Source organism: Mytilus edulis, chromosome 3, assembly GCF_963676685.1.
Source record: "Mytilus edulis chromosome 3, xbMytEdul2.2, whole genome shotgun sequence".
Taxonomy (NCBI): Eukaryota; Metazoa; Mollusca; class Bivalvia; order Mytilida; family Mytilidae; genus Mytilus; species Mytilus edulis.
The window spans coordinates 75,191,380-75,217,405 of NC_092346.1; the positions used below are offsets into that span (position 1 = coordinate 75,191,380).

At 32.5% G+C, this 26,026-nt stretch overlaps 2 protein-coding genes across 5 annotated transcripts in view; one reads left to right on the top strand and one right to left on the bottom strand.

Moving 5' to 3' along the window:
* LOC139517441 (alpha-2A adrenergic receptor-like) overlaps window positions 1-26,026 on the top strand; it is a 541,200-nt gene that overhangs the window by 439,754 nt on the left and 75,420 nt on the right. The gene's annotated exons all lie outside the window — the stretch shown is intronic.
* The window catches only part of LOC139517440 (uncharacterized), a 76,086-nt gene that overhangs the window by 26,645 nt on the left and 23,415 nt on the right, over window positions 1-26,026 (bottom strand). For 2 of the 4 annotated variants that reach the window (XM_071308468.1, XM_071308469.1), the window contains exons 3-11: window positions 21,156-21,333; window positions 19,429-19,734; window positions 17,294-17,348; window positions 16,314-16,396; window positions 11,963-12,040; window positions 11,131-11,226; window positions 7,783-7,878; window positions 6,138-6,191; window positions 4,948-5,001 (exon numbers count right to left, since the gene is read on the bottom strand). In XM_071308468.1, coding sequence (XP_071164569.1) covers window positions 4,948-5,001; window positions 6,138-6,191; window positions 7,783-7,878; window positions 11,131-11,226; window positions 11,963-12,040; window positions 16,314-16,396; window positions 17,294-17,348; window positions 19,429-19,734; window positions 21,156-21,333 — 1,000 coding nt within the window. The remainder of the gene's footprint in view (window positions 1-4,947; window positions 5,002-6,137; window positions 6,192-7,782; window positions 7,879-11,130; window positions 11,227-11,962; window positions 12,041-16,313; window positions 16,397-17,293; window positions 17,349-19,428; window positions 19,735-21,155; window positions 21,334-26,026) is intronic. The other 2 variants (XM_071308472.1, XM_071308470.1) reach the window with 1 other exon arrangement.

Sequence of the window (26,026 nt, forward strand, 5' to 3'; positions counted from 1 at the left end):
GTAATTTTAACCCCTGCAGATTCAAACATGGATGCTCAGCATGCGGAGGTCAACACCCAGCTTATTTTTGTAAGAGACATTAAAATGGCAAAACAGAGAGACACATTTTCACTTGGTTTTTCCCCAGTGAAGGTTGAAAATTAAGAAATATATTTACATGATTATCCCCTTTTAGAAAATGCCTCGTATTTATTGTCCGGTTTCAAATTTGGTTTTTCTTTACATTACTCAGGACCTCGTTTACCTACAGATTCCAAAAACTTAAAAAGTGCTATTGAGAGACCAGATATACTTCTTCAAAAAATTAAGAAAGAAATAGATGCAGGGCGTGTTGCTGGTCCCTTTAAGTTTAGGCCTATTCCTACTTTACGAATCTCGCCATTGGGATTAGTTCCAAAGGGAAAGGACGGTCAGTTTAGAGTTATTGACCCCTTATCTTATCCCGAAAATTCATCCGTCAATGATTTTATTGATCCAAAGAAATGTTCAGTTGTCTACTCAAATATTGATGACGCTGTCGATGTTATAAAATTATACGGAAATAAAACATTAGCCAGCAAGTCCGATGTCCGCTCATCGTTTAGATTACTCTCTACCGATTGATTTTGATCTTCTTGGTTTCAAAATTAATCAAGAATTTTATTTTGATAAATCCCTCCCTTTTGGAGCCTCAATTAGCTGTGCTTTATTTGACAAGTTTGCGTCATTTCTACACTGGGCGGTTTCTGTAAGACAATCTGAGGTCGCCATTGTACACTATCTTGACGACTTTCTATTTTTGGGAAGGGGCGGAACTTGTCAATGTGCTGACCTGCTTCATACTTTCAAGGTTATTTGCAATGATCTGGGAATTCCTTTAGCGGATGAGAAAACAATCTCTCCCACGACTCGGCTTACATTCTTGGGTGTAGAAATTGACACTTCCGACATGACTCTCCGCTTACCTTCAGATGAATTGCTTCAAAAAATTTCCTTTGTTTTAAAATGCAAGAAGGTCACGCTAAGAGAAATGCAATCCCTTTTGGGTTCATTAAACTTTGCATGTCGTGTTGTCGCGCAGGGGAGAGCTTTTTGCAGAAGATTGATTGATTCAACGATTGGTTTGAATAAACCACATTACAGAATAAGAATAACTTCGAACATAAAAGCTGATCTTTTGATGTGGAAATCATTTTTGAAAAATTTTAACGGTGTTACTCTTATGCCAGATAGATTATGGACCTCTAACGAGGCGCTCGAATTTTACACAGACAATGACGAGGGGTCCACACTTGGTTTCGGCATATATTTTAAGGGTAAATGGGCTCACGGGTTATGGCCGAGAACGTGGCATAAGCGCGATTTATTGTCTAACATTACATTTTTAGAACTATTTCCAGTCATGGTAGCGATCATTCTGTTGGGGTCTGAACTTAGAAATAAAAAGGTGTTGTTTCATAATGACAACGAAGGAGCAGTGCAGATTATTAATAAGAAATCATCAAAATCATCAGATGTCATGATTTTAGTTAGACGTTTAGTTCTAGAAACATTACATCATAACATATTTATTAAAGCAGATCACGTCCCATGTAAGGTCAATACTATAGCTGATGCTATTTCTCGTTGCCAGTTGTCCCATTTCCGGAACCTAGCACCAAATGCATCTCTGACACCAACTCCAATTCCGAACCAAGTATGGATTCTATAACAGAGGAATCAGCTAGACTTTTTTCCGATTCGTTAGCCGGAAATACATGGAAAAGCTATTCAAGAGCGAGATCTGTTCTTGATTCATTCCAACTTCTATATACACTGGATAAAGTATGGCCAGTTCCTGTTGAACAGTTAGTACAATTCATCGCTTATTTATCATTGAAGCATTTTTCTCCAGCTACAGTTCGATTATATATAAGTGGCATTTCTTTTTCTCACAAGGAATGTAATTTAGAGGATACTACTAAGAATTTTGTGGTATCAAAAATGCTTGAAGGTTTACACAGAAATCACCCACAGAGAGACAATAGGGCCCCGGTAACATTACCATTATTACGACAGATTACAGACGCTCTCCCTAGTATTTGTTCATCTACTTATGAATCTTTATTATTTAATCTTCATTTATTTTGGCATTTTTCGCTATCAGCTATGTTACGTGTAAGTGAATTTACGACAAAAAAAATCTGATTCTAGTACCGAGGCACTGCAATTGTCGGATGTGGTCGTGTCAGATTGTCAATTAAAAATCAACATTAAGAAAAGTAAAACGGATCAGAGAGGTTATTCAACGTTTATTGTGATAAATAAATACAGAGATAACGCGAGCATTTGCCCTGTGTTAACCTTGAAGAAATATTTAGCTGCACGTCCTGCGGTTTCAGGCTGTTATCATTTATTTATGCATTTTGACGGGTCACCGCTAACCCGTTATCAACTGTCAGCTATGCTAAGAAAGTCAGTTAATTTTTGTAACATTCTAAACCCTAACCTTTTGAAATCGCATTCATTTAGAATTGGAGCCGCCACAGAGGCGAGCAAACGTGGTATTAATCACGAAGCTATTAAAAAATGGGTAAGGTGGTCATCAGGTGCATTTGAGCGTTACATCAGGATTCCTTGGTGAAAATAATTTTAAAATTTTCAATTTCTTTATATGTACATATAGAAAAGAAGTAAACAACATTATAACAAACTCCTTAAATAGTTTTCGGTTTGTAGGTCATGAGCTGCAGTCAACTGTTTGGATAAGCTGCTAACCGATCTGGTGGGAAAAACCTTAATTTGGATAGGCTTGGAGTACAAGTTAAATGGATAACTAAATCAGGAATGAAATGGAAAGATCTGGATTCATCTTTTGAAAATGAAATTAAAAAGTGGCCAGCCCATAATTATATATTTATACATCTAGGTGCAAATGATCTAGTTTTTATGAAATCAAAAGAGCTAATAGAGAACATCAAATGTTCAATTTTGAGAATAAAGGTTTTTGCACCTGACATCAGAATAATTTGGTCAGACATTTTACCAAGGCCCTATTGGCATGGAACATTAAGGCCAAAGTCAGTGGAAATAACTAGAAAAAGAGTCAATTCTGCCGTAAGATCATTTATAAAGACCGAAGGCCAATATATTTCGAGGTATACAGCTATCAAAACCTCTGAACAAAATTTATTTAGACATGACGGCTGCCACCTGTCACAAGTCGGTATTACCATTTTCCTAAATAACATTCAGGCTGCCATTGAAACTTTCGTACTCTGCTAAGGTTTTCCCACCAGATAATTGAGCGCAGAGATTGTTTGGCGGTGAATGGGGATTTATAAGACCCCGATTCATTTGGCGGTTCAGGGAGACAATAAACGGACTTGGAACTGTCCCCCTCTGGTACATATCTCTACCCTACCAGCTCTTTAGTGGAGGGTATCAAATAATTTCCTAGGGTTCACTCTTGTCATCAAGAGGAATCCCCTCCACTTCTGGTATCAGAAGGGAGGTGTCATCTCCGCAGTACACGTAATTCAGGTTGTTTGCATTTGAGAGACTGTTGTTTTCAGAGGTCTGTGTAAACATAGGGGGTTCTCCGTCCAGTCCACTCTTGCACGTAGGGGGGATGTTTTGACACTTATGTTATCATAGGGTCACCGATATGCTCTTTTCAATCCTTTGGCTATCAGTTCGTTTATCTCCATGGAACTGGTTAAACATTTTATCTGCGGCCTATCAAATATCCACACATACATATTTTGTACATATACTTGCTGTATTATTAGTAATAAATATTCTATATTCTTTCTACAATTTGTATTGCCTGTTTTTCATCGCCAGTAGTCTGTTTATTAATAATAAATATAACTAATTAATTAAAATTATATGATACATTTTAAAATAAAATTGCATGTTATTGACAAACCATGCCATATTGTTAGCTCTTTATCAAGATATACAATAGCTGTCAAAATCGAAGTCGAAATAAAATGAGTATATATGCTAACAAGGGGGAAACATTAACCATTCTTTAATTTCTGTCAAGGATAGCTCTTTTGGTACTTTTTTGATTTTATATTCTTGAAGGACGGGATAAAAACATACATTTGACTATTTTGTTTTGGGTCAACAGATTTGTTTTCTTGCTGCGAGCAGTTTTCATTGATTTCAATGTTAAAACAATAAATTATTTAAAAACATTTATTGCCAACAAGAATAATTTTCAACATCCATCTATCTTACATATAATTGACAACAGGTTCTCTACAAGTACAGCCAATTTTTGTATCTATGAAATAATTTGGTAAAAGATTTAAGTAATTCAGGGTAACGAAATCCCCGACTTAATAATTTACCAGTGATGCATTCATTTCGTTCGTTAAAATATATGACATTACTACACACATGGGCATAACGAACGAGTAGGGATATATAAACACCGTATGATGGAGCGAAAAAAACATCGCCTTATAAAAAAGGAAAATCAACAATAGTGAACGAAAATCGTCTCTTTTGTCGTAAGTTTTAGTATGGAGTTTCCCTTTAGAAACTGAAATGTCTAAATCAAGAAAAGGACAACTACTGCTATTTATGTTAGATTTAGTTAAAAGTAAGTTGTTCCTATTTTGTATAATTGGCAGTCGAGCTAAAATAAGAAATTTACATCTTATTTTTAGCGCTGATTGAAAAAGGGTCCATTTGAGATTTTTCTAAAGAATGTGGTGCTTAAAAAGAATTTATCTTAAAAATTCGAACTCATATATTGTTTATAATATATTCAATTTTTCTAGCTTTCTTCTACATAGCATGTAAAAATCAGTTAAGTCGTCTTTGATTATTAAAATTGAGAATGGAAATGGAAATGGGGAAATTGATTATTACCTCCTTTAACAAAAATGACGACAAAATCAAAAAAATTTAAATGGTTTCTTATTTAAAAATTCTTTATTAAACCGCTTAGGAGAAAAGAAATATCATTCGTACCTGCTTTTTCTGTTGGAGTAGACAAATCTTTTTCTGTTTTCTTCAGATTGGTTTCTATTATTATAAATATAACTAATTAATTAAAATTATATGATACATTTTAAAATAAAGTTGCATGTTATTGACGAACCATGCCATATTGTTAGCTCTTTATCAAGATCTACAATAGCTGTCAAAATAGAAGTCGAAATAAAATGAGTATATATGCTAACAAGGGGGAAACATTAACCATTCTTTAATTTCTGTCAAGGAATAGATCTTTTGGTACTTTTTTGATATTATATTCTTGAAGGACGGGATAAAAACATACATTTGACAATTTGTTTTGGGTCAACAGATTTGTTTTCTTGCTGCGAGCAGTTTTCATTGATTTCAATGTTAAAACAATAAATCAGTTAAAAAGGATTATTGCCAACAAGAATAATTTTCAACATCCATCCAGCTTACATATAATTGACAACAGGTTCTCTACAAGTACAGCCAATTTTTGTATCTGTGAAAGAATTTAGTAAAAGATTTAAGTAGTTGATGGTAACGAAATCCCCGACTTAATAATTTACCAGTGATGCATTCATTACGTTCGTTAAAATCTATGACATTACTACACACATGGGCATAACGAACGAGTAGGGATATATAATTACCGTATGATGGAGCGAAAAAACATCGCCTTATAAAAAAGGAAATTCAACAATAGTGAACGAAAATAATCTCTTTTGTCGTAAATTTAAGTGTGGAGTTTCCCTTTAGAAACTAAAATGTCAAAATCAAGAAAAGGACAACTATTGCTGTTTATGTTAGATTTAGTTAAAAGTAAGTTGTTCCTAATTTGTATAACTGGCAGGTGAGCTAAAATAAGAAATTTACATCTTATGTTTAGTGCTGATTGAAAAAGGGTCCATTTGAGATTTTTGTAAACGAATGTGGTGCTTAAAAAGAATTTATCTAAAAAAATCGAACTCATATATTGCTAATAATATATATTTAATTTTTCTAGCTTTCTTCTACATAGCATGTAAAAATCAGTTTAGTCGTCTTTGATTATTAAAATTGAGAATGGAAATGGAAATGGGGAAATTGATTATTGCCTACTTTAACAAAAATGACGACAAAATCAAAAATTTTAAAATGGTTTCGTATTTAAAAATTCTTTATTAAACCGTTTAGGAGATAAGAAATATCATTCTTACCTGCTTTTTCTGTTGGAGTAGACAAATTTGTTTCTGTTTTCATCAGATTGTTTTCTATAACAATATATATAACTAATTTATTAAAATTATATGATACATTTTAACATAAAGTTGCATGTTATTGACGAACCATGCCATATTGTTAGCTCTTTATCAAGATCTACAATAGCTGTCAAAATCGAAGTCGAAATAAGAATAGTATATATGCAAACAAGGGGGAAACATTAACTATTCTTTAATTTCTGTCAAGGAATAGATCTGTTGGTACTTTTTGATTTGATATGCTTGGAGGACGGGATAAATACATTCATTTCAATATTTTTTTTAGGTCAATTTTGCCAACAGGAATAATTTTCAACATCCAACTAGCTAACATATATATAATTGACAAACTTTTTGGAATAAATTTAATTGATATTTAGATATGCGTTAGAAAAAAATTCCTCGGTAACTTGAAACTTGAAATGTGTACCAATACATGTACAATCAGAGAAAATCATACCTACTTTTAAAAGAAAAATAGACATTTTTAATAGATCTACGTAATTGTAGTCACTCACAAATAAAAAGATATGTTGATCGATGTGAACATTATTGCAAAGTTTTGATTAAAAAATATCTTGCATTATGTTTAAGGAAAAAGGTAAAATAGTAATCAGCAATTGATGATGTGAGACAAAAAAAAGTATAGCAACGATAAAAATCTCTACCGATTATCATAATTTAACAACTTCAGTAAGGAAAATAAAACAGACACGACGATGATCAATTATACTTGGTGAGACGGAAATATAAATCAGAAATGAGGTTACTTGCGAGGGAATCATTTCGAAATCAAATAACGAGTTGCGTACAATTGGTTAACTCCTTGAAACTTTCTACATCCTGGACGCTGAATAGAAATGTAAAGTATAATTTATATGCTCACTTAAATTGGTTGGGTTCAACGTTAATGTATTTCCTTGATTATTTAAATCGTGATAGACGATACCTATCTTCATCGATCAATATGTATTCATATTTATTAAAATAATTATTAGAAAACCTTTAGAATGTTGTGAAATCTCATTCCATGCCACTGAAATTAATAAAACAGAAACTCCTAACGAGATAATTTAGGAAACTTTATAGACTTGTAACGAAACACAGTTATTGATGGACAAAATTTATATAAATTAAGGGATTTATTTAGAGCCAATAGCACCATTATCTAAAATCGATATGTGAAATTTTTATAAAGTTATCAACCGCATAAGGTCCGTGTCACGCGGCCCCTGTCTGACGTACATGATGATATTGCAACGAACACCTATAACAAACAAAGGTATCATATTACATATCAAAATTAAGAAATTCATATTCACTTTAATGTTTTTTTTTCAAACAGTCGCTGAACAATGAAATTGAGGCCAAGGACAATGGACATATGACAGACAAAAACATCGTTACATTATGTATCTGCATACTAGGTATGCATCATCCTGGTCGCCTGCTTTCTGCAAATAGTTTTTCACTCCGCCACCAGATAATTATCCCTATTTTTCGGATTCTGCAAATGTCGTCGGCGTGACGAACACGAATCAAATACCAAGTTTTATTCAGGTCGGTGTAATTGTCAGACTGTTTAGCGCCTACATAACTGTACCTTTGTGTTCTCTAATGCTTTGTTGGTCAATTTCAAGAATTGCCGGTGTACTAATACCAACATTTGGTTGCACAATGGTCTTCCTTGCAGCTGTTTCTTTGAAAGAAATATTCAAAGAATAATAATAGAAAAGAACATCTTTTAAAATACAGATTAGCAGATATGCTAAGTAAAGATAGTACCTTTTCAATAATTAATGAAGTTTAATGACCTAGCGTCTTCAACGATATTAAACCAAATAAAAGTTTTTGTTTGATAGCATGGTGTGAATAATTTCTTTTCTGCATAGATGTACCACTGTAATAAAACAGTGAATAAATATTACTGGTTCTAGTTTATTTGGTGCATTTTATATTTTCATTTTAGTACAGACAATTGATTTCTTTTTTAATTATTTAAAAGATATCGTCTCTCAGGTGGGTTGTATTTGAGAAGTAATAATATTTCAGTCAATAACGAAAGACAAACAGTCCTAAGAAAAAAATATTGTACATCAAAAATGACATTGAACAATGTTTCATTAGAAAGAAGACAAAAGACTACGGCTTGCTTTCTATTTTTTTTATTGTGGTATTTCTTTTCTTCGATTTATAGTATAATATTACCCATAATGTTGTGTAAATTTTATAGAATAAGTTAACGAAATGCGCTAGCTGTTCACGGTTTACCATTAAATGCTTCTGTATAATTACATGAATTATGCACAAGGAAACTCCTTACATATATAAATTGACAACGATTGAAAACAAAACTTACGACACAAGAGATGATTTCAGCTTTCCAATTGTGAACTTTCCATTTCTAAGTAGCAACATTCAAGCAGCACCTGCATACGGTGTATATATCTCCCAATTGATACGATATTCCCGTGCTTGCATTTCCTATCATGATATTTTTGATAGAGGGTTGTTGCTCACAAGGAAGCTATTAAATCAAGAGTTCCAAATGGTGAAGTTGAAATCATCTTCGTAAATTTTACGGACGCCATCACGAGTTCCAAATGGTGTTGGTTGACCGTTATGGAATAACCGTTTCACAAATGATATCGGATATGTTCCTTTCGTCGTAACTACAATCCCCTTCCCTTTCATTAATGTGTCCTACCGAATTAGACTATTTACCGGATTGGTTATCTCATAAGCAACACGACGGGTGCCACATGTGGAGCAGGATCTGCTTACCCTTCCGGAGCACCTGAGATCACCCTAGTTTTTGATGGGGTTCGTGTTGTTTATTCTTTAGTTTTCTATGTTTTGTCATGTGTACTATTGTTTGTCTGTTTGTCCTTTTCATTTTTAGCCATGGCGTTGTCAGCTTATTTTCGATTTATGAGGTGGCTGTCCGTCTGATATCTTTCTTCCCTCTTTTAAGGATGTTCGCTTATCATGTTTTGGAATTTTTGTCAGATTTTCGGAATCCGCTGGTTTTATCCATTTTAATGCCTTAAACAAATTTGCCCATCGACCCCAATTTTTCTTTTTATAAATCTTTTACGTGTATAGTAAAAAATCTTATACAATTTTATTTATTTTTTAATAGTTTTTGTGAACTCAAACTTGTCAATGATAAAGATATGTAAAATGGAGAGAGAAGATTTTTCCGCCAAAATTTCAATGGCTAATACCTCGTAATCAAGGACATTTAACTACATATGTGTTTTGCTCTTTTGATTCCTGTATTAATCATCTATCAATACATTTAGAAACTTAGAAGCGAACTCTCTTAATCTTTACTCAATTGTCTTTTGTTGACGGAAGAGAGACGAAAGATACCAGAGGGACAGTCAAACTCATAAATTGAAAATAAACTGACAACGCCATAGCTAAAAATGAAAAGGACGAACAGACAAACAATAGTACACATGACACAACATAGACAACTAAAGAATAAACAACACGAACCCCATCAAAAACTAGGGGTGATCTCAGGTGCTTCGGAAGGGTAAGCAGATCCTGCTCCACATGTGGCACCCGTCGTGTTGCTTATGTGATAAAAAATCCGGTAAATAGTCTAATTCGGTAGGTCACATTGATGAAAGGGAAGGGGATTGTAGTTACGACGTAAGGAACATATCCGATATCATTTGTGAAACTGTTATTCCATAACGGTCAACCAACACCATTTGGAACTCTTGATTTAATAGCTTCCTTGGGAGCAACAACCCTCTATAAAAAAAAATCATGATAGGAAATGCAAGCACGAGAAATCGTATCAATTGGGAGATATGTACACCGTATGCAGGTGCTGCTGGAATGTTGCTACTTAGAAATGGAAAGTTCATAATTGGAAAGCTGAAATCATCTCTTGTGTCGTAAAGTTTTGTTTTCAATCGACCCTCATTGTCAATTTATAGATGTTAGGAGTTTCCTTGTGCATAATTCATGTAATTATACAGAAGCATTAAATGGTAAACCGTAAACAGCTAGCGCATTTCGTTAACTTGTTCTACAAAATTTACACAACTCTATGGGTAATATTATACTATAAATCGAAGAAAAGAAATACCACAATAAAAAAAAAGAAAGCAAGCCGTAGTCTTTTATCCTTTTTCTAATAAAACATGAGCTGCTAGAATATGTAAAATTGAGAATGGAAATGGGGAATGCGTTAAAGAGACAACAACCCGACCATAGAGCAGACAACAGCCGAAGGCCATCAATGGGTATTCAATGAACCGAGAAACTCCCGCACGCGGAGGCATCCTTCAGTTGGCCCCTAAACATATATGTATACTAGTTCAGTGATAATGGACGTCATACTAAACTCCGATTCATACACAAGACACTAAAATTGAAAATCATACAAGACTAACAAAGGCCAGAGGCTCCTGTCAATATTTCTAGCTCCATTTTATCAGAAGAAATATATATAAGGTTGCTAACTGAACTAACCGGATGTTGATTTGATTTCACATATGCCAAAAAAGTTGCAGTTGTAAATGTATCAGATGTTTGACAAATATGTTAATCTTTCCAAGAAATAGCGTTATCATGATAGATTATGGTACATTGGGGTTCGTGTTGTTTATTCTTTAGATTCTATGTTGTGTCATGTGTACTACTGTTTGTCTGTTTGTCTTTTATATTTTTAGCCATGGCGTTGTCAGTTTATTTACGATTTATGAGTTTGACTGTCTCTCTGGTATCTTTTGTCCCTCTTTTGTGTCAAGAATATATGACAGGGTACTCTGTATTTTTGCAATTCAAAATATATGAAAAGGGTGGGGTAGTGAATGAAACAGCTGCTCATCCCTAACATAAATGAACTTAAATTGCCACAATTCATTGATTGACTTATCAAGTAAAAACAATTGAAACTTCAAATATCAAACCCTCATTCTAAGCTTACCTGTCTTTTGATTCATTTCCTGCTTTTTTGTTTTTTTGTAAACTCCTTGACTTGATTGAGTATACATGGTCAGATGTTCAAGCGGATAAATAAGTGCTGAAACGATTATTTCAATAGTTAAAAAATTCGAATAAAAAGCAACATAGCAAAATAAAGCAAAAAATGGATTTCTTGTTGTGAAAATAATTGAATATTTATCGGTTTCTGAGGACTTGTTAAATCTAAAGTGTTTCTAAACTACAAAACTAGTGAAATAAAGAGTAAGTGTCACCACAATCTAAACTGACTAATGAGAATGAAAACGTGGAGAAAAAGGGAAACAAATCATAAAAAAACACCTTAACATAAAATAAAATGTCAAATGGTATGACTTTCTCTTCTTGGGTTGCATATAAGCATTATACAAATCAGGGTAATTTTTTTTTTAAATTTGTTAAGCAATGATTTTATGAAATCACCAGATAAATTTATGACCCTGTCGAAAAAAAGTTCTGTTTTTTTAGGATTTAAGGCATGATTTGGTAAATATGTTAGGAGAAAAGATAGTTGTATTCGAGAAATTAAAGGCAGTGTTATTTTCCTTTTATATGTATTTGAAAAGCGTGGTATAAGTGCTGTATTGGTTTCTTTATCAGTCTTACTTTATTACGCCTTTTCAAAATTCTCCCTATACTGTTAATTAAAAACTCAACTTAAAGCCAAAAACTATTTTAATATTACAAGTGACTAACCTGAAAATACAGATGATAACAACATAAATAATCTTTGAAAAACTATAAAGCAAACATGATATTAATTAATTAAGGATTTATTTTTAGTTAGAAATACTTACAGGCAATTGAAAAGGCAGATGTCATCAATACGACAAATACTATTAAAGATTTCAATACAATCAAACCAGAAATATGTCCTGAAACAGAATTAATAAATCTTTTAAATAAGCAAGTAAAAGAATATCATTTTAATTCCGTTTTTTTTTAGTCCTATAATCATTATTGCAATTTAGGCAAAAAACACGTAACATAGCGCTTTTTTCTGATATTTACGGGAACTCCAACTGAATAGCAAAAAAATCATATATGTAACGTAAATAAAGACAACAGTAGTACAGTTGTGTTCAAAAGTCATAAACCGGTAGAGAGAAGGACAATGCGGGTTACAAATTAAAACCTTTGGAGACAAAGGAACAACAGGAACACCGAAGTGTAACAAATCAAACGCCAACACACATAGAAACGAACTATTTGATAATAACTGTCATATTCCTGACTTGGTATAGACAATTTTAAGAAAAAAAAACTGGTTTCATAAAACCAAACTTCCCGTCTTATGCAATGTTAAAAATTATCACTAATTTATAACACTACCAGACGGAAATACAGCACAAACACAAGCAAAAACATGCATCACAAAGAAACGCACAAACGAATAATATAGTAGTCGACACAACAAGCAAATCGCAGAACAACCACGAACATATTCTGTCAACGACAAACACTGCAGGATATCAAAAACAGTGACGCTCTCTCATAATTAACATGCAATTTCGATCTTTATACAATTATATTCAGAACAATCGTCCAAACAATTTTCATGACAATGATGTTATGGAGATGCAGTTTTATAATTACTTCAAACGATAATACATAACAGGTTATCGAATTGAAACCATAACAAAACATCAAAAATAAATACACGAATGCTGAATGTACAAAATAATGAGACACGTCGTATGTAAGTGCAAAATCACACTCTGAAAGACAGTCATATTCGGAAATATAACAATCAAGGTTTTGAAATGCAATTCTATGATTATTTGAAATGCAATTCTATGATTATCTATCGACAACAAACAATAAGACATAACAAATTATTCAACCGAAACCATAACAGAAACACCAACAATAAATACATATTGAATGTACAATATACAGAGATATATGTATGTTGTATAGCAATACAAATTCCTACTCGTATGATAGTCATCTTCGGACATAGATTACGTGCAGTTATTAGCAAACAGGCGGAATATATGGCAAACCACAACATAAGAAGTCTGGAACATCCATAATTACATTATATTTCAGGAAAAACATTTAGAGTTCTAAATCAAGTTCCACAAACTGGTTCATTAACATTGCCTTATTGGAAGTATAAGTCGATATAATGTAAATAACATTTTATAAAGTAAAAAAAAAATGTAATGCGTGTAACGATTCCAGAAACTAAATAAAATTATTTTAAAACGAAGATGTTTTTTATTCATAGTCTGCAATGTCGATTTTTGTTTAATTGATCATACTTGAATCAGTATTCGATTAAAAAACGTATTATTATATACTCCACTTGTGTCCTTTTTATTGCCTGGAAAGTCCAAGAAAATGTATCATTATTGTTTAGTCATATGAATAAGAAAAAGCCATATGATTGGCAATGAGACAACTTTCCACAAGAGACCAAAATGACGCAGACATTGACAACTGTAGGTCGCCGTATGGCTTCAACAACGAGCAAAGCCCATACCGCGTAGTTAGATCTGAAAGACCCCGAAATGACAAATGTAAATCAATTAGAAAAAGAAAAACTAATTTATGTACAAAATAATTAACGAACAACAAATACGTTACACAGCAACACACTATATACATGTGGCAGGGTTAAAAAAGGTTTTTATGGCCACACTCTCTCCTAGCCTATAGCATTGGACAGTCGTGTAACGGTTTAATATAAGAAACAATTTAAATCAGTTGAAAAAGGCATTAATTCATCAAATGGATGCAAACAGAAACACAAAAAGAGAGAATGTTTGTTGAAACTTTGTATGTTAGCAATGGACTGTTTAACAATATCAATATCAATCTTCTTTCAAAAATCGTTATCACTGAAGATAAAACTTTGATGTTCAGCAACTATGTCTTCAGGAAAAACATAATGCAGAGAAAATTGATAATTCATAACACTTGAAATAAATAAACCACAAATCTTAAGCGCAATAAGGGAATGAAAATACAGAAAATACATACAAAAATGAAGCTGTGTAAAGATTGTCGATGACATACCAAATACGTGAAAGACAGCAGAAATTAAACCGAATGATAAAAAAAAATACATTTAAAACTTTGTAATCAAACCAATAAACTAAAAGTAAATATATACATCATCAAACGACTACCCTTGAATAACAGAGAACTTGACTTTTGATAGGCACATGATAAATGTGACGGGGGTAAAAAAAGCTTAAGTTAAAATCAAACCCGCCCCAAACACCGAACAGTCCTGTAACAGCACAACATATACACAATCTAAAAATTAATTTTTGAAAGGATTGGCTCGTCTGATATACATAAAACACACACAGCGAACAAACAAAAATACTTAAAGACGTTTGTTTACTTTTTGTCAGATATTCCAAAAAAAGTTCAGTTAATTGTGCTATCAATTTATAACAAAGTATTTTGTATTGTTTTCTTTTTTGAAAGAAAGAAAGCAAAAAGCATTCTAACAACAAACAATATCAATCAGTACAAACCACATGGATAAAGTGTAAAAAAGTCATAAACAGTCTTAGAAAAAAATGTGATCTTGTGCAATGCAAAAATATAAATTGTGACAGAGTATATGACCGTTTATGATAACAGCTATGTTATGTTTTAATGTCTTGCTGATATAATCAATGTTTTACCCCGTCATATTTTTTGTTTTATATTCAAATCATGCCATTACTTTCTCCTTTGAATTGTTTTGCATTTGTCATTTTGGGGCTTTGTATTATGATAATATGGGTTTTGGTCATTGCTGTTGGCTATATGGTATCATATTGTTTCCAACCTGTTACGTCATACATTCTTTGTGGATAGTTGTCTCGATGGTAATCATACCACATCTTTTTAAATTTTATTTTGTACCATTACATAAATATTCATTATATTATTACAGCCGTATAATTGCCAAGCTGCTCAAATGAGCTCATCTTAAAGATCGTTACCAAATTTTTGGCTCTATAAACAACATAACCTCAAAAGTTAGGATGTGATATCCTCTTTATCATGAGTTTTCTACAAGTACAGCAAAATTCTGAAACAAGCTATGAAAGAGTTAAAGTAAATGCTATAAGTTTTTTTTGACGACGAAATCCTTGGTTTAATAATTTAAAAACACATATAACATTTATTAAAAAAAACACCGGCATAATTATAGCGAACAAGGTCTGAAATATAAACATAGTAATATGAACGTCTCGATACCGAAATAGGATTATAACATCGGGATAGAAACATTGTCCCTTTGACATAAATAAGCAACTTATGATATGCATGCACAACCCGTTACAGTTTTCCAAAGTAAAAAAACAACACTCCTTCGGTATTCAACAACTTGAAGCTGCTACTCAGACTTTATAAATTGTCAACAATATCTGAACAGAAAGTTAATGAACCAGGGTAACGTCAATGATACAGAGACCTTGCTGATAAATATTTTGTATCAACTTGACCAAATGATACATAATGGTTTTGTAGTATAGATTATATGAACAAACGTTTTTTAATCGTCTTAAAAACCTGTTATAGTGTTCTTTTTATTTGACATTTTATGTGTTTGTTAGTTTTTTTCATACCATTGTGTTAATGTAGTACAGTCCTTTATTGTTTTCTTGTCTTTCTTTTTGGCTTATTGGCTTTGTTTACATAGTGTCTCTATGCCATGTTGTTTTTCTTTGTTGCATAGTTGTTTGTTTTATAGTGAATAATATTATAACACAATGATGACTGCTACATGTAGACCCCGTATGTTTGACATTTTTACTCATCTGTTTGTTTTGCTTACATATTGTTGTCAATATAATGGAATTGAGTGCGGCTGTCCCGCAAATGAGATTTCATGCTAGCTATAAAATCAAGGAAATGCCTGTACCAACCAGAAATATGACAATTGTTCTCGATTTGTTTGACATGTTTGGTCTTTTGATTTTTTTGGAAGAAACTTTTAGTTTTGAATTTTGACATTTTGACATGCCACAAGGTAGGCATATAGAGTCAACCTGCCGCATTGAAACATCAACAATATAAAATATCACGATGCCGACCGGTGAACTTGAAAAGAGTTTTTTAATTGTTTTCCCTCGTTATGGTAGTGAACGCTTTAAGTTACGGATTTACCATTTTCAGATATGTATTCATACATACCTTCTTTTCCAGAGACAAAATTGTTTAGATTTGTCATGACAAATTTCCCATTATGGCTTGTATTATCGTCGGATGTCACTGTTCTGCAATAGTATATGTGAATAACATTTACTTATTTATAAAACAGAGATTAAACGTTGAGCTACAGACCAACCATTTATGAAATTAGAAATAATAATCTAGAATTGCAAAACGCTCCTATCTAGTTTCTCCAGCAAGGTGCAAAAGAGTCGTTTGTTTATTGATTTATCTTTTATTTCAAGTATATGCCAATTCGGTACATAACAAAGAGTATTGTCAATATTCGCATTAACAAGTCATCCTTAGATTTATTTTACTTGACATTAGTCTTAAAGCTTAAGTTTAATCTCCACAAAACTAATATGAAATATAATTATATGAACAATTTTGCCCATTTTGCACAAAAAAGTAAAGGAAAATGTGTTTAAAAAATACGTTTATTCCCAAACATTTTTTTCAATGGGTTAATATGTTTACAAGGAACGGGTTATCTTATGACGTATGTACAAAATGATGAGATGCATTCTGCTTTAGCGGTTGGAAGGCTACACAATGAGAAAAAAGAGATATATTATATTATTTTCTTTCCCCGCCTGCTCATTATATGTGCCTTTGGAATGAAAAACCTTAAAACATAGGTTTTCTAATGTACAAGAGTATTGATACTAACTCAGGGTCTTGAACCAAATACTACCATCAGCAGTGGTATCGACTCACATGTTGTAAAAGCTCATTAAATATCTTGATGATAACTTAAAATGCTCGTATTTGAGTTTGTGTTTAATGTCAATAAGCTTATAATGCCGCGCAGTCAATACATTTTTTGTACATCTCGATCTCTGTATGCATGAATTTGGAAATTGAAAACAAAATCATGTGCGCTTCCGTTCGTTTTATAAAACTTCAGAAAAAAATCGACTCTAGTTCGAAAATTTAAAAGAAAGTACTATCAAACTTACACAACATGGTAAGTACTGTTTCCGTGTAGTACTGTTATAGCTTGACATTCATAATCTGAAAATCAACAGGTAAAGATGATCATATTATCAATTGTAGATATTTTTTATATTATTATTATTATTATTATTATTATTTACAGTGCTTATATAGCGCTTATCTAAATAAATATTTACTCTAAGCGCTTTACAATGCATATAAAACAAACAATGGTACAAGTACATATATATATATATATATATATATATATATAAATAAACACAATTTAAAAAATTTATATATATCTTTGTGTCAATGGTTCAATAGAATCAAAATAGAGACTGTAAAAAATATAACTCAATATATAAAAATTAATTAAAATATAGATAAATCTAATGTTTTGTTTTAAAAAATAAAATCAACATGAGAGCTTCAATTTCAAGGAAATAAAAATGCAATAAAGAATAAGTAAGTATGAGAAATGACTAAAAAAAAGAGTAAAGAAAATAAAAATGCAATACAAAGTAGGTATGATACATTAAGATATAAACTGAGATCGAATAAAAGTCTAAGTACTGTCCGATTATTAATCATGTGGATAAGCCTGTCTAAAAAGATAAGTTTTAATGTTTTTCTTAAATTCATTCACAGTTTCCGTGTTTCGCAGTTCTTTCGGTAAGTCATTCCATAAAACGGCGACAGCTCTATCAAACCGTCTCTCTCCATATGTTTTTGTTCTTACTGTTGGTTTGACTAGTAGCATATTGTTTTCAGACCGAAGAGTTCTTGTTGGCTTGTAAATGTTAACTAGGTCTTGAAGGTATACGGGTGCCTCTTTTTCAGAGCTTTAAACACATAAAGCAACACTTCGTATTTGCAACGAAATGTTATTGACAGCCAATGAAGTTGTTTTAAAATTGGAGTAACATGTTCGTTTTTCTTTTTCCTTGTGATTAATTTTGCGGCGGTGTTCTGTACACGCTGTAATCGTTGAATTGCATTTGCCGGAAGTCCATATAATAATGCATTCCCATAGTCCAAGCGAGACGTCACTAAAGAGCAAACAAGTGTCTTTGCTGCATTCTCTGTAATGAATGGACGAATTTGACCGATATTTCTGATCTGGTAGAAACAAGATTTCGAGGGCGCACTAATCTGTTGGTCCATCGCCAATGTCTTGTCAAAATAAACACCAAGGTTCTTAACGCATGCTGAATCACTAACGATGTTTTTGCAAAAAGTGAGGTGACAGTCTGCGAACTCTTTTACTCGGTGTTTCGGAGATAAAAATTATTAACTCGGTTTTATCTTCGTTCAATTTCAGCTTATTTGTTATATATTCATATCGTTTTGACTGAAAGTTGTATCAATTCGTATTTTTTTGAATAAATAAAACTACAAAAACACTCTCAAGTCACAACTGCAGCAGGAACAATTGTAATGCTTGCCTTTAATTTATTAATAAACGTACACTGTAAGCAAACAATACATTCTCGAATCATTTTCAATTAGACAATACAGAATAAGCGCTGAATATAAAATGGTCTTGGTCTTTTTCTAGAAGTCTGTGTGTTAAAATAAAGTTTAATTTATTCCATTTACGGTTGGCTTTTGCAAACCTGCACATTGGCACAATATGCCACAATTTCCTTTATTCCTAATGATTAAAGGTATATGCGTTTGCACCTGTCCTAAGTCAGGAACCTGTAGTTCAGTGGTTGTCGTTTGTTGATGTGGTTCATAAGGGTTTCTCTTTTTTTTTAATATAGATTAGGCCGTTATTTTTTCCCCGTTTGAATGGTTTTACGCTAGTCATGTTAGTAGCTCTTTACAGTGTGTTGTTCGATGTGAGCCAAGGCTTCGTGTAAAGACCGTACTATGACTTATTTTGTCTTTATGTTTTGTATATTGTGTATTGTAAAACTCATATGCTTGATATTTTATTGAATAAAATAGTATTATATTATTATTATATCATGCACATAATGCTCCATTGTTATTTGCAGGATAAGTTTTGACTCATTATATTAAACAGTAAATATATCAATTGCATGTCTTTAGTTACTTATATTATAAATTGCTGGAATTTTTGAAGATACGTGTATAACCATTTTTAAAGCACTGATTTTGCTTTCTTTCATTAAGTTAAAGTGTTTACCTGGATTTAGGTGTTGATCTTTTTCACAACGTTTACTGTAACAACTGCAGTCTTCTTGTGATGGAATACATGCACTTTGATTTTGCGGTCTTATTACAAATGCATATCCTCTGTTGTAATCACAGCGACAAGCTTTGTCACTAGTTGTTGTTCCGTCGTTAACTTTAACTTGACCGTCTAATGAACATATTGACTTCAGATATGTGCATTTATAACGTTCATTTGATCTGAACAAAAAAGGTTGATAAGTGGAAACCGGACAAGTTTCGTAGTCGATGTACCGGCCTCTTAATACTGGATAGTTACCTGTATTCGTAGAAAACACCATGAAATTAGTATTTGTATTTTTGTTACTTTGGCATTTTCACGTAACAAAGATTGGCTAATCTTTTCCAACTATTACGAATTTTTATATACATTACGTCGCCTAGTTAATAAAATGAAGAAGCAGTTTTGTAAGGAAAATGTATAGTGCAAAATAAAAGATCCAGCATTTTCCAAACTTTAGGAAATTAAAAAATATATACATGAGTCCTCGATGCATTTTTTTAATTAGTTGTGAGTGACTTTGAACTAGCTGTCAGTTAATGTCTTTTTTGTAGTTGGGATATCCAAGTACCAGGCCACGTCCACGTTTTTGTTTGTGTGTTAAATGTATTTATATTGTATCCATCTGATGAGCTAAGCCTTTTTCAACTGATTTGTATAGTTCGTTCTTATGTTGTATTATTACACTACTGTTCCAGGTTAGGGGAGGGTTGGGATCCCACTTATATGTTTAACACCGCCACAGTCTGTTCGTATGTGCCTGTCCTAAGTCAGTAACCTGTAGTTCATCGATTGTCGTTTGTTTTTTGTTTTTTTTTTTTTTACATTAAACATATGTTATTAACAATCACCTGTTACATCCACCCTCAGTTGCGCAGAGAAGCAACTAAGGGGGCCCAATTTATACAGTCTCATTTGTCGGGGAAAACGCAAATGAGAAAAAAAACTCCCACTATAAATTATTAACATCATCCTTTATAAATATTATCTATCCTTGTACAAATGACATTATGTAAATGTACCTGCAACCATTATCGATCAATATATCTCACCATACGTTGTCGTTTGTTGATGTGTTACATATATGTTTTCGTTCATTTTTTTTTGTACATACAATAGGCTGTTTTCTCGTTGAACTGTTTTGCGTCTTGCGTATTAAATTATAATCCTGTAACATTTTACATAGTCATTGAGGCCTTTTAAAGCTGTCTATGCGATATGGGCTTTGTTCGTCGTTGTAGGCTGTACCGTGACCTCAGAAAGTTGTCATTTCTGTGTCTATTGGTCTCTTTGGGGATCATATTACATCTTTTTTTGTATGAACAACAATCCGCATTTGTATGCACCTGTCCTAAACCTGCAGTCTGTTGTTCAGTGGTTGGCAGTTGTGGGTTTGATTTATTAGTGTTTCTCGTAAATCGTTTTTATAAAAAAAAAATTAAGACAGCCGGTTTACCTGTTTGACTTGTTCAAAACTAGTCATTTTAGGGCATATCATAGCTTGCAGTTCGATTTTAGCCAGAGTTCCGTGTTGAAGTCATTACTTTGACCTAAGATAATGTTTTACATTTTACACATTGTGATTTGGATAGAGAGTTGTCTCATTGGTACTCATACCACATCTTCTTATTTATCATAAGTATTGCATATTAAATCTATTAGTTTTAGTCTTATTGTACCTAAAGATACCCATTCTGGTGGTCTGCATTCTTCTTTGTAGTTGTTAAACGTAATTCGATGTAACGCCAAACAGTGATATTCGTAATCATTGTAGCATTTTACTTTTGTGAATATGACTAGTTCAGCCATTTCAGGACATCTTTTAACATAGGTGTGACTTGTTCGGACATAAAATACCTGAAACAAATTCTACAAATGCAATACATTTATGTAGACACATTTATTTTGTATCAATTTGATTAATGGATTTTTGTGAAGAATCGAAACTAAATAAGCATTAATTTAATACTTGAACTTGTCTAGTCAAATTATGATTAAATTTGACATCTATTAAGTACCATTAACACAGTGTAGATACTATTCTGTACGCTATCCGGAAGTCGCGATTTTCGAAGCGAGGATTTCAAACTGCCTAACAGAACGGTTTTGTTTTGGCGCTTTTTCTCATCATTTGTTTACTCCTATATCTATAAAGTGCTTTGCACATCATAAATGTATGTATAACATCATAGATATGAGTAACTGTAACAAAAACATGCAGTAGAATATAAAATATACGTGTGCATCACACCAACTTCATAGCAAAAAGTGAAATCGATTGACAATTTTGCTCTCGTAGTACAAAGCAAATAATCTTTTATTGTAAATATTTGCATCAGTTTACAGTTAAATATATACTGTTTCAATATTCCTACCGTATTTAAGTAGAATGTTCGTATTTCTAATAAAAAATATGCTTTCCTTGAGGATCCCAAAATAAATTACTGTACGATCAGTCCAAAACTGACTGTATTCTAGAAGCGATTTCAGATTTTTTGTCTGTATGACCAGTCGTGATTTTGAAGAAAAAAAACAACAACAAATGGAAGTTTTTAACGACCTTGACTGAAAAACAACGGCAATTTGATGGTATATACGTGTCTATGTGATATTATGAGTGTGTCCATGGAACTATAACGTGTAATTTCTTTCATCGGACAATATAAATATATTTCTGATGATTTTTGTAGACGGCAAAATAATTATATTTTTGTTCCGTCAGTGTTACTTAAAATCAAATGCCTAAAAGGCAATACATGATTCGCTTGTGGACTTTGTATTAGTGTGTCGTTGCAGTTATCTGTTTTTAACTATTACATTTGTAAAAACTATTAACACCGTCTGCCGTTGACAAATTGGTGATAACATACATCAAGCCTGTCTCTTTTTAAATGACAAAAAAATAGATAGAGAAAGCTTTGTTTAAAAACTTTAGGTATTGAGGAAAGAATTAACGAAATTATACCCCACCACTTCTATAGTCTATGTTTTGGAAAAAAATAAACCCCCAGAAAACTAAATTATAGGTGCACAGGGGCATCATTTAATAACGAATATGAGGAGTTTTATTAATATATGGTAAGGTTTTGAAAGTTGCGTATAGTAAACGGGTACCACTCAATATTAAAGGTAGTGGAAAAGTCCTTATCATGGGAATAGAAAACCGATGAATTTTCGAAAATTCAAAACAAGAGGTGCCTAGTTAAAAAGATTCATTAAGTTATGACAAGTGTCTGAAGGAAGTTGTGGATATAAAATAGGTATGCCCAATATAAGGTTATGACAAAGTCCGTATTTTAAATATAGAAACATCAAAAATATTTTTACCAAAAATTCTAAATAGAAGGTCCATAATACATTAATTAATAAAAAATAGAGCAGTTTTAGAAAAGTGTCACGGTTGGAAATACCTGATGGGTGCCCCCATATAATGCAATGTTCAAGTCCGTATCTTATATAAAGAAACCCCATAAAAGATTTTTTAATAAAATTCGAAATACATTTCATTTTTAATATATAAATAAGGCCGTTAATTTTCTCGTTTAAATTGTTTTACATTGTCATTTCGGGGCCTTTTATAGCTGACTTTGTGGTATTAGCTTTGCTCATTGTTGAAGGCCATACGGTGATCTATATTTGTTAATGTCTGTGTCATTTTGATCTCTTGTAGACGGTTGTCTCATTGGCAATCTTATACCGAATCTTCTTTTTTTCTATATTATCATTTATGATACGGAATCCGAGAAAAAATAATGTTATAGTTATACCAGTGACGGATTCAAGAAAAATGGGATCCGGCTGTTTGAAACTTTTTTTTTTAAATTTTCAATGCATTTGTATGGGGACATATATTTGGAATCCTCTTTTCTCCTGGATTGGACCCCCTCTCCATTTAAAAATGTCTGGAAACCCCAATGTATATTAAGTGGTTTATGAGGAGATGCCCTTACAAAACCGGCGAAACATGTTGTACCGGTCCAACGGACGAACTGAAAGACGGACTTCATTATCACTATAAACCACCGCTTTACCAAGTGGTGTACAATTGAGTGTGAAAGAGACAGATCTACATCCAAAACAAAGTGAAGGAACTGTGATCAATTATAGGCTACAGTACGGCCTCGAATGTTTGTAAATGCATGCATTTTTATAAAACAATTACATCTGTGTGTTTGTACAATTTTAAGTATAACGGAGGACATTTCTGAAACTTAAATAAACAAACAAACCTTCCTCTTATTTCAGCAACATTCAAACATCCTTATACTTAATGTAGTAAGTCGAGTACACCCTATCAAGCTAAAACATGTTTGATAAGTTTTCAGGATGTGAATTTATTAAAATATATCTGTGTTATTAAGAAAAATGCAATCTTCTAATGTATCGTAAATAACTTTGAAATCACTACTAGAATACAGTGAAATAAAGACTGATCATACAGTTTCAAAATATACAAGCGAGACTGATCGTACAGTGAGAAATTCAAACAAGTGTAATTTTCTTATTTCTGGCTTCAAAGATCTGGCTGAAACTTTTACCACCACTTAAAATATACTTTATTTAGTAAATTAAGTCTGGTTTTTACGGTAATTTGTACAGTAAGGGTGCAAAAAGATTGTTTTCAGGTTCACCGACTGATTTACCGTAGTGATGCACTTGAAAATCTCTTGATTAAGGCAAAGATACGAATAATGAATGTGCTAAATTTAATTATAAACCATTTGTGAATATCGATGTCAGCTGAATTAATCATTAAGCAATGTACAGATGAACATCTTACCGTTTAATATAGTATATCCAACAAATTTAAAATGTGATTCAAAAAGTTCTCGCTTCGAAAATCGCGACTTCCGGATAGCGTACAGAATAGTATCTACACTGTGATTAAGATAACTTAATATAAAAAAAGAAGATGTGGTTTGATTTCCAATGAGACAACTATAATTCACAAAAGACCAAAATGACACAGACATTAATAACTATAGGTCACCGTACGGCCTTCAACCATGAGCAAAGCCCATACCGCATAGTCATCTATAAAAGGCCCAGATAAAACAATTCAAACGAGAAAACTAACGGCCGTTTTTTTTTTTTTTTTTTTTTTTTTTGTAATTATTTAATTTTTCAAGATGAAACATGTGAAATTACATAATACAGTATTAGACACAAGGTATATAGAGAATAATACATGGCAAAATCCGTATCATATGTCGTATCATCCCGAGACATCAATATCAGCCCGAGGGATGATATTGGTCGAGGGTGATACGGCATGTGATACGGATTTTGCCATGTATTATACGCTTTATCATATATTTCAACAGAAGAGTATTATATTATATGAACTGTTTTCTGATCCATAGCACTGGGTTACCTTCAGTTCTGCTTTTGTCTTGTTTCAAAGCCTTAAAATAACTGCTCAATTATTTATACGAAGCACCTGGGTTACCTTACAATCTGTTGTTTTGAAAATATTTTGTTTATTATTGTATTTATTTGAGTGTTTTGTATTTCTTATAGTTGCATTTAGTGTGCCAAAAAAATATGTTGTAAAAGCTTGATGTTTGTGACGTCACGTACAATATGAAAACTTGACGTTCGTGACGTTACATACCAAACAATGACGTCATTCAAAAAATTGAGTAATTTAAAAAAAAAAATTCTTAAGCAAAAAAAAACCCAAAAAACTAACTGTATGCAATAATAATAATAAAAAAAAAGGTATGCGATACGGGTTTTACCCTGCGATACGGGGTATGCGATACGGGTTTAGCTATGCGATACGGGGTATGCGATCCAGTAGGACAACCGGATGTGCCTTTTCAGCCAAAATGTGATTCGGCGGCGCTCAGTAGCCCTACGCCGAAAATTGGACTATTTTGCGTCGGCCGACGTTAACTGAAAAATGGCGCGCTTTTGTAATTTATTTTCTATCAAGTACTGCAAAATACTGACGGGAAAAAATGTTGATTTTAAGCACTTTTGTGTTAGAAAAATAAATAAATTTACATGTTATTTTTGTTCTCATACATTAAAATAACAGGAAACATATATTTTTTTTGTCTAAAGATAGAATTTCGGATTTTGATTGTCTGCACTGTGGAATTAAATAGTGATATTCAAAAGGGGTACAAAAAAAAAGCCTATCCTCCGATTGAATAATTTTTTTTACAGCTTATTCTAGTAAGTATTTGGAATCGAAATTCAATAAGAAAATGAGGGTCCAAGCCAGGGCGGAAATTTGTACCCCTTTTGAAGTAGGAGTCCTATTTTTTCAATGTTTTTCATTGCAAGTGCGGAAGGTGGTGGAATTATAATTAAGCGTATTGGTGTTTATATGAAGTATTCACTGCTCTGAAATGAAAAAGGTTATTCCCTGGTATATACATTCCTGAAATAAAACCGTATTTATTGATTTATTAATTTTTATAAAAAAAAAAAAAAATATGGAAAAAAGTGTGTGTTTTTTTTTTTTACCTTTTCTCGCTAACGTTACGGCTCGGCTTCAATTATAAGAAAATTCCAAAAATTGGTCGCCTCAATTCTTTTC